This window comes from Megascapheus bottae, chromosome 31, assembly GCF_031878675.1.
Source record: "Megascapheus bottae isolate mThoBot1 chromosome 31, mThoBot2.hap1, whole genome shotgun sequence".
In the NCBI taxonomy this organism is placed as follows: domain Eukaryota; kingdom Metazoa; phylum Chordata; class Mammalia; order Rodentia; family Geomyidae; genus Megascapheus; species Megascapheus bottae.
In genome coordinates, this window is record NC_143539.1 from 2,054,853 (window position 1) to 2,063,974 (window position 9,122).

The 9,122-nt window shown below is 57.1% G+C and overlaps 1 protein-coding gene and 1 long non-coding RNA gene across 2 annotated transcripts; one reads left to right on the plus strand and one right to left on the minus strand.

Moving 5' to 3' along the window:
* Window positions 1-1,278: 1,278 nt before the first annotated feature.
* Window positions 1,279-7,368, minus strand: C31H19orf81 (chromosome 31 C19orf81 homolog). Its single transcript, XM_090322059.1, has 5 exons — window positions 6,948-7,368; window positions 3,533-3,602; window positions 3,293-3,413; window positions 2,197-2,330; window positions 1,279-1,641 (listed from the first exon to the last, which is right to left on the minus strand). The coding sequence occupies exons 1-5, from the start codon at window positions 7,342-7,344 to the stop codon at window positions 1,446-1,448; spliced, it is 918 nt and encodes a 305-aa protein (XP_090178185.1). The 5' UTR covers window positions 7,345-7,368; the 3' UTR covers window positions 1,279-1,445.
* Window positions 7,369-7,811: 443 nt separating this feature from the next.
* Window positions 7,812-8,288, plus strand: LOC150043493 (uncharacterized). The gene is made up of 2 exons (XR_016533387.1): window positions 7,812-7,930; window positions 8,099-8,288. It is a non-coding gene; the product is annotated as an uncharacterized LOC150043493 (long non-coding RNA).
* The last annotated feature ends 834 nt before the right edge of the window (window positions 8,289-9,122 follow it).

Genomic DNA, 9,122 nt, shown 5'->3' on the forward strand with positions numbered 1-9,122 from the left:
AAACTCCAGACTTGACTCCTTTGTGCATCTCTTGCACAGCGCCCTCCCTGCTCCTGAGAAGCCTGTGGCCCTCCCACTGTCCCAGCACCCCAGCCCATCTGCACACTCTTCCAGCTTCTAGACCACCTCTGCCATCTGTCTGGGGACACTTAGCACGGGCCCTCTCCCCATTCATCCTGTGCTGTTTCTTTTCCTGACACTCTCATTCCAGTGCTCACGCCCCTTCCTTCCTGGGAGAGAAGAGAGGGGTGCATGCACACTTGCTCCATCTCCAGCTTGCCTCCAGCCCCCACTCCCTCCGTTTTGCTCCACCTCTGTCCATTTTGCAGGAAGGTCCTCCCCAACCTTTTCACCACCTCCTTTCCCCCTCCAGCATGGCTCTCCCCCTCCCCACGCACGCTTCCCCTCTCCCCTTATTCATGGGGCTTGGGAATTTTAAGCCACCCCTCCCTCTGGGGAGCCCCTCCCCTGCTGTGGGTAAAAGGGGGGAGGGCATTGCCCTCAGGTCCCCCATGTTCAGCTGCCAAAGAAGGGAGCTCCCCCTCCAGCCCATTTCCCCCCTTGCTGCCCCCTACCCCCGAGGGGGGGGCGCTCCGTCTACGAGGGGAGGGGCAGCCCCCTCCCCTCACCACGTCAGGGATCTGCGGGGAACCTTGTGGGAGGGTCGTGGGAGGGGGGAGGGGTAAGGAGCAGAGGAGCTGAGGTCGAGCTAGGCCCCTACCCGCCCCCTCCCCCTGGTCGGATGCCCCCAGTCCGCAGGGGGCCTGCGCGGCGCCTGTCTATCAAGGGCTTGTTCATTCTGGATGGGTGCCGCGGGGTTGGGGAGGGCGCAGGGGGTGGGGAGGGGGGAAGTGGGGTGGGGGGCGGGGAAGGACGGGGGGTGCAGCGCGGGGTGGAGAGGAGATACAAAGCAAAAAGAAACAATAAGAAATTACAAAGCAAAACAAAAAAAATCCCTAAAACAAAAAAATTTTCAGAAAAAAAAAAAAACCTGAAATAAAAGCCCGAGAATTGTCTTCCAAGGGGAGTGGGGAGATGAGGGAGAGGGGTGGATGGATGGCGACGCGGGTTCTGGAGAGACGTGGGCTGCCTCGCCCGGAGTCCCAGCACCGCGTCCTCTCCCGCCGGCCTCGGTCTGTCCCTTAAGGAGTGGAACCCCGGCGTCCACTTGGGACTGGAGTAAGGCGAGGGAGGCGGTATTATAATATGGGGGTTCGTTCCCACCCCCATCACTTCCCTCCCCCGACTCGCCACCGGGATTTTGCAGAGAGAGATGGCTTTTGTACCAGGTCATTCTTTATAATTAAACTCGCAGTATCCACCCCCTCGAGCCGGCCCCGCCTCCTTCCTGGGGAGGCGCCGCTCCCTCGTCCTCCGGGGTTGGGGATTGGGTCTCCCGAGCCAGCGGGGCGGGGCGCAGGCGCAGCCAGAACCCGCCTCGCGCGTCAATCTTCCTCAGTCGGATCCGCCCCCAGGGCCTCGAGCATGCGCCGCCGGACCTGGGAGCGGCGTAGGTGCAGGCGGTAGTCGTCTAGCAGCAGGTCGTCGTGGCGCACCAACTGGTGCGCGAGTCCGCGGGGACTGAGGCCGGAGCGCAGCAGACGCGAGCGCGTCTGGAAGTCGGCGACGGAGATGAGCCACCTGCGAAGGGACGGGGCCCGGAGGACAGGGAGGGACGTTCGTCGGCCGCCGGTCACGGCCACGTCCCGGTGCACCTGTCACTCTGCGCCTCCAGGCCCCTTCGGCCCTACCTTCAGCTGGGCTTTTCTGGGTACCGCCCTTGCGTTCAGCCTTTCCAGGTGCAGAATGCACACCTTGCACACCTGTGTCCATCACTACCCGGGTCATCTTGGATCTCTTCTCTGGGGTCTCCCCAATCACCCATCCTGTTCCTCCCCACCGTCCTCGGTTCCACCCACACTGTCCTCTCCGGACTCCGCCCACCTAACTACTCGCCCTAGGCCCCGCCCCCACCGCGTTTCTCGGGCCCCGCCCACACCGTAGGCCACGCCTCCACTGCAGCCTTGGAGCCCTCGGCCCCACCCCACGGCCTTTTTTCTGGCCCCGCCCACAAGCATACGCTCCGCCCCTCTGACCCCCCATCCTATTACGCTCCCCGGCCCCGCCCCACGGCCTCCCTCTGGCTCCGCCCACCCGGGCTACGCGCCCGGCAGGCGGTCGCGTTCGCGCTCTCACCGGTCTCGGCGGCCCGCGGTCCCGCAGATGACGTTCATGTTTTCAAAGCGGATGCTGCTCACACGCCCGCCTTCCATGGCCCCGGGTAACTCGGCCTCCAGTGCCTGCAGCACCTCCAGGTGCGTAAAGTCCTCCTGGACGAGTCAGGTGGAGAGGCTCAGGGCTCGGCCTCCGGGCTCCAGCCGGATCCCGACGTCACCGCCCTGGTCCCCGAGGCGTCCGAGCGGGGCGGGGTCCCCCTCGTCCCGGGACACGCCCTGCCTCTGCGGCTAGGGCGGGAGCGGAGCCCATCTCCGCCGTTTCGGGGCGGCGACCACGCCGGTGGCCACGCCCCGAGGCCTGGGTCGGCCGAGGCCTGGGTGGGTGCTGGGTGGATGCGCCTGCCCGGCCCGGCTCGCACGCGCCTCTAAGGGATGCTCAGCCGAGCTGGGCCAGTTCGTGTACAGGCGTGCAGGTTGCTGGGTTTTTATTTTTTTTTTTGGTAGTGCTGGAGTTTGAACTCAGAGCTTCCGCTTGGCTCTGCCACTTTTAGCCACCGCTCTAGCGTTTTTTTGTTTGTTTTCTAATTAACTTTTCAGATAAGGCCCCAATGTTTGTCCAGAGCCACCCTTGGACTAAGATCCTCCTACATTCATCCTCCTGAGATTACAGACACACACCGCTGCCCAGATCCTGTGTGAAACCATTAAATCGGTCATCTCCCAGGAGGGATGAGTGCAAGTCTGAAAGGCCTCTTCCTCAAAGCCCTCACCTGTAATTTGGGGGGGGGGTGATTGCCAAAGGGCTCCACAGAGCCAACTCTGGCAAAAACATGAGCTTTTCCTTGTGAGTTTTTGTTGTATATGAAACATCTCAGAATTCCCCAGGAGATGGAATCACAGGCTCCTTTTGCCTCAGCTTCTGGCTCTCTGCCTGTTTTCTGGGATGCTAAAGTTTGACAAGTGATCCTTTCACAAATCCACAGTTGATTCTTTGCACACTGGGCCAGTGCCAAGCCTACTTCTGGTTAACCACAGAGCCGAGATTTGAACCACAGCTACCTCAATCCTAATTCCCACCCAGACTAGAAAGCCAGAGGCCATGGAGGGACACTCACTGAGGTCTCCATGCACAGGCAGAGGGGCTGGGCAGCAGGGGGCATGGAGAATTTGCGGATGCATGGGAGGTCTCTGTCCAGTGCTTCATATTCCGCAATAACATGCCTCATGTACTGCTTCCTGAGGAGAGAATAAAGAGCAGAGATCTCCAAGGTCAGGAGTCACTCACTGTTGTCACCTCTGGGAACTGAGAGCAGAGGCTGGGGTTCGGGGGGTGGGGTGGAGAAGAGGCCACTCACGAGGATTTGAAGAGCCTTCCCAGGCTGCGAACTTGTACGTCTTCTGGAGTCTCCAGGTCCGCAAGGATTCCTGAGAACAGAGACCCCAGTGTCATTGCCCTCAAGACCTCCTCAGCCTTGAACCCAGTACTGTCTACAGAGGCCAGCTCCTGGGCTTTCATCTCTCAGCTCCAAACGCTGTCCTTTCTATATGGCTTCCCCAGGCTGGAGCTGGGACCTTACTGACATTTCTGCTTGGACAGCTGGTGCCTGAAGGAACCCACAGGGTTGGAGGAAGCCTGCAGTCTTGCTTCTATTTGCTTCCCCTTTGGGTCAACTCCAGTAGGCTTCTTCATGGTATCATGTTGCCAGAGTCAAGCACAGTGGTTCAAGTCAATAATCTTAGCTGCTTGGGAGTCAGAGATAGGGAGGTTCACAGTTTGAGGCCAGCCCATTCAGAAAAGTTCACAGATTCTAGCCTGGTGCCGTGGCTCAGGTCTGTAATCCTTGCTTCTCAGGAGGCTGAGATCCGAGGATCGAGGTTCAAAACCAGCCCGGGCACTAAAGACCGGGAGACTCATCTCCAATTAGCCACTAGAAAATGGGAAATAGGGCCATGGCTCAAGGGGTAGGGTGGTAGCCTTGAGCTGAAGAGCTCAGGGACAGCATGGCTAAGCACAGTGGTCCATACCTGTCCTAGTAACTAAAGGAAGCACAAATAGGATTGTGTTGCTGGGGCATAAACTGAGACCCTCCCTTTTTTTAACCAGTCCTGGAACTTGGAGCTTGAACTCTGGATCTGGGCACTGTCCCTGAGTTCTTTTGCTTAAGGCTAGAGCTTTACTACTTGAGCCTCCGCTCCACTTTTGGCTTTTTCTGTGATTAATTGGAGAGAAAAATCATATGGATTTCCTGCCCAGGCTGGCTTCAAACTGTGATCCTCAGATCTCAACCTCCTGAATAGCTAGGACTACAGGTGTGAGCCACCAACACCCAACTCTGTGACCCTACCTTGAAGGCCTGCTTACCAAGAGCAAGAATGGAGGAAACCCAGTATTACCAAAACAAAACCCAAACAAAAAAGCATTTAAGTCTAGGCTGTGTTCCCCCACCCCAGAACTTTAAGAGGCAAGCCTAGTGCATGAAACCTAACAGATAGATGATTGCCTCACATCGAGTTCCTTGTCAGCTGACTGTTCTTACAGCCCTCTTCCCTTTCAACTCTAGACGTAGTACTCAGCAGTGCCCAGCACCCAGCAGCCCTGTCTCCCTTGCAGCTATATGGTCACGTGACCATGTTCTCACTGACAGAGTGTTAGTAGGAAGAAGTCCAACTCTGGGGTCATTTGCTTCAAATTGCTTAGGCTAGGGCACACCTCTAATCCTGGCTGCTGGGAAGGCAGAGACAGGAGGGTTTGAGGTTTGAGGCTAGCCTGGGGAAACTCAGTGAGGCTCTACCTGAAAAACAAACTAAAAGCAGACGGGTGCATGGGTCAAGTGATAGATTGGTAATCATCATCTAAGCATGAGGCCCTGAATTCCATCCTCAGAATTGCCAGAAGAAGCCGGGTGCGTTGGCTCATGCCTGTAATCCTACTCAGGAAGCTGAGATCTGAGGATCAAAGCCAGCCCGGGCACTAAAGACTGTGAGACTCATCTCCAGTTAACTCTAGAAAATGGGAAGTGGCATGTGGCTTAAGGGGTAGGGAAATAGCCTTGAGCTGAACAACTCAAGGACAGAGCCCAGGCCCAGAGTTCAGGGCCCAGGCCTAGAATTCAAGCCCCAAGACTGACAAAGAAAAAAAAAAAAAAAGAAAGGAAAAGAAAAGTACATGATTAGTCTTGGACCTTTTCCCCTCCTCTTGGGCTGGGTTGAGCCTGTAGCAAAACACTAGCTTCCAGGTGCTTCCATGGTGAACCAAAGCAGCCTGGATCTCTGGATCCACTTGTGAGCTCTGGCGTCCACAGCCCCAACTAGCTGCCTCAGTCTCCAAAGTGTTTTGACAGCCTGGAACTGCATGTCCTCCAAGCCAAGTCCCGGTGCTTTTACTCCTGCCGAACAGAACAAGACCAGCACTAGGCAAGGCTACCATGACTGTGATGCACCAAGACAGAGACCGCTGTGAGTCACACCTCAACGGAGACATGAACGCAAACACTGGCCAAACCACACACGAGATCAAACAACCTTACAGGTGCAGAGCTGATGTCTGCTTCTATATGTTGTTTTGTTAGAGACAGTGTCTTGTTATGTAGCCCAGGCAGGCCTCAAACTTACAGTCCTTCTGCCTCAGCCTCCCAGGTATGGTATGACAGGCATGTATTACCACACCTGGCTGATAACCGTGTCTTTAACCACAGCGTTAGCTCCTGCATCCTCAAGATAAGACAAACAGACCCAGTGGTAGACTCTACCCTGCCCCTTGGAAGGGTCCAAACCAGAGCAAAGCCTACTCCCCTGAACCACGGTCTGCAGCCCTCTATGGCTCCATCTTCCTGCCTCAATCTGCCCTCTCAGGGCAAGCCAGAGAGCTTTTCATCTTGGCACCACATGCTTAAAACCCCAGAGGCACCTATTATAGTCTTCCCGTCTAGCTAGGATGACTGGCATATGCCATCATGCTTAGCTTCTACTGTTGAGATTGAGTCTTATGGCCCTTTGGCCTGGAACTGTGATCCTCCTGATCTCCCAAACACTACTAAAAATGCTTTGTCTGGTTTTTTACTTTTGTCTTGTCTTCCCCTGTGGTACTGGGAATTAAACCCAAAGCTCCTTGCTTGTTAGGGAAGTTTCCTACCACTTGACTCAAGCTCCCAGGCCTTTTGTTTGTAGTTATATTAAGATCAGACCAGGCAGGGAGGTAGGAGGGCAAGAAGATGGGGACTGATAGAGGGAGTAGGGGCTGGGAGGGGAGGAATAGCGGCTGGGGTCTGATTCTGTGCCTGAGCTGGTAGTGAAAAACAGGATAAGAAAAGGAACACTGTGCTTACTGCGGAAGACAAGGAGGGTGGGTATCTACGGGGGACAATGGCCTCCGAGGAGTTGCTAAGACCCCCGAGTCTCATGGGAAATGTAGTCCTGCGCTCCAGCGTATTGGCCAGAGAGCTACGGAAGCTCATGGGAAGTGTAGTTCTGCTTCCAGCGTATTGGCCGGGGAGCCACAGTGCCTCATGGGAAACGTAGTTCTACGCCGCTATTATTTGCCGCAGCGCCTCACGGGAAGCGTAGTTCTACGCTCCGATTCTTGGCCGCAGCGCCTCAGGGGAAGTGCAGTCTGATTCCCAGCATACGGGCCGGGAAGCTGCGGAGGCTCACGGGAAGTGTAGTTTGGAGCCCAAAGGACTCTCGTTCAGGAACCTGGGGGAAGCCTCTCGCGTGGCGATGCCTGTGACCGGTCCCGGGACGGGGCCGCGTGCACGCCCGCCCCCCGCATACCTGCCTCCCTGTGTGGGCTGCCCTGGCTGGGCGAGGGCGGGGCCTCCGCCTCGCGCGGCGCCCGGGTCGGGCGGGCGGGGGCCGGTTCGGGGGGCTGGGGCGGGGCGCGCGGGCTGCACCACCCGGTCCGGGAGAGGAGCGACGAGCTGGAGGGCTGGGACCACATGGAGAGCCGGGTCCCCCTGACCTCGGGGACGTCGTGCGCGCCCCACTTCTTCCGCTCCCACCTCCCGCCCTCGGCGCCCGTCTCTCCCGGCCTCCGGGCGCTCTCTCTCCAGCCCTGCTCCTCCGCCCCCCACCGCCCGGCCCGGCTCCCGCTCGGCCCCTCTCCCCACTTGTCCGCTCGTAGGAGCGTTTCCGCCATCTTCCTCCCCGCCTCTCTCCTCCCTGGCCTCATCTCCTCTGCCTCCTCCTGCTCCTCCTCCTCGTAGTCGTCCTCCTCCTCCTCCTCCTCCTCTTCCTCCGCCTTCTCTTCCTCCTCCTCCGCTCCCCCCTCCGCTTCCTCCTCCTCCTCCTCTCCCTCTTCCCCTTCCTCCTCCTCCTCCTCTTTCTGCATCAGTTTCCCCAGCATGGCTCCGGCCATCGCGCGCTCCCTCTCTTCATCCCCGGCTGCCTCTCTGTGAGCCCATGGCCCCCTCGCGGCGCCCCTGCGCCCCCCTTGCTCGCCCCAGCTCTCCGCGGTCCTCCCCGCCGCTCCTCCCCTCCCTCGCGTGCCCCTCGCCGGCCCGCGCGTCCATTCCAGTGTCTTACGTATGAACTGGCTACGCGCAAGTGACACTCAAACAGAAAGGGGGCTCTTTGGGGGGGCGGGGTCTGGTTGCCATGGCACTCCTGGGGCGGGGGAGGGGCTCTGAAGAAGAAAGTGGGGGCTTGGACTTCAGGGTGGGGTTTCAGGGCTCGGCCTGGGTATCTCCCTGTCTGTCTCTCTCCCTTCTGCCCTAGAACTCCTGCTTTTGCCTCCTGAGATCTGAGGTGATGGGCAGGTACCACTCCTGACTGTTTCTCCCCACTCCCAAGTGCTCTTCGTCTTTCCTGCCTGTTGTGCTTACCTGCCCAGTATCAGTCCACCATTTCTCTGGGCAATAGCACCTTGATCGCAGGAGCAAACCATCTTTAGAGACAAGTCTTAATGTTTTTCTTGCTCTTTCCAGGAAATTGCTTGGCTGCTCAGAGCTGAGGATGGAGCTGCCTGGGGACCAGGCTGATTCTCCTGAGAACAGAGACAACTGGAGGGAAGCAGAGTGCAAAGAGAAGACAGGTTCTTGGTGATGATTGGGATCGCTGGATCCAGCTATGCCTGAACCCTCATCCTCTCAATACATCTCATTATACTTAAGTCAATTCGGTTTGACTTGTTATCATTGGCAATTTTAACAGTCCAGACTGTGTCTTTAGTTCGCTGTAGTCCTGCTACTTCTTGCGCCACCTCCACAGAGGCTCTCCCTTCTGCATCTGCCCCCGGGCCAGTTTTCCTTGGCACAGAAGCAGAGCCACATGGGAAAAAGATTATCAATTCGGGGGCATCATTTCTTGGGGCATCTGTAGTGTGCTAATCACTGCTGGTGTCTGCACAGGCGACAATGATGTCCCGTTGCTTTTGCAGGAGAAGCAAAGGGCCTTTTGCTCAGGGAAAGATGAAGAGGTATCCGTGCCAGTTTTCTGAGCTGCAGCTGTGCAGTAAATCTAGACTCTACCTGGGGGATTTAGCCTCTGTGGGCCTCCATCTCTTGCTAGCAAGGTGGGAAGAATATAAATGCGTGACCCCCAGACCCCCCACCACATGAAGGCACACTGGGGAAATCCCTTTAAAGAAGAGGCTGAGAGCAGTTACCATTAGCTGCTATCAATATACCAGAAACTTTCAGTGTAAGGTGTGTGTGTGTGTGTGTGAGCTTGAACTCAGGGCCTGTGTGCTATCCTTGAGCTTTTCCACTCAAGGCTGCTGCTCTACCACTTGAGCCACAGTTCTGCTTTTTGGTGGTTCACTGGAGATGAGTCCCATTGACTTTCCTGGCCAGGGTGGCTTTGAACTGCGGTGTTCAGATCTCAACTTCTTGGTTAGCTAGGATTACAAACCTAGGCCACGGGGATCGGGCTCTTATTTGCTGCTTTTAAGAAGCATTAATCAGGCACCTCTTTGGTGCCCAAGCGTTATGTATGTTGGCTGGTTTTGCA

Coding starts and splice junctions, on each gene's coding strand:
- C31H19orf81 (XM_090322059.1), bottom strand. CDS start 7,344: ATGAGGCCAGGGAGGAGAGAGGCGGGGAGGAAGATGGCGGAAACGCTC. Junction 3,414..3,532: donor GGAAGGCTCTTCAAATCCTC/GTGAGTGGCCTC, acceptor TTCTCTCCTCAG/GAAGCAGTACATGAGGCATG. Junction 1,642..2,196: donor ACCGCGGGCCGCCGAGACCG/GTGAGAGCGCGA, acceptor GTCCCTTCGCAG/GTGGCTCATCTCCGTCGCCG.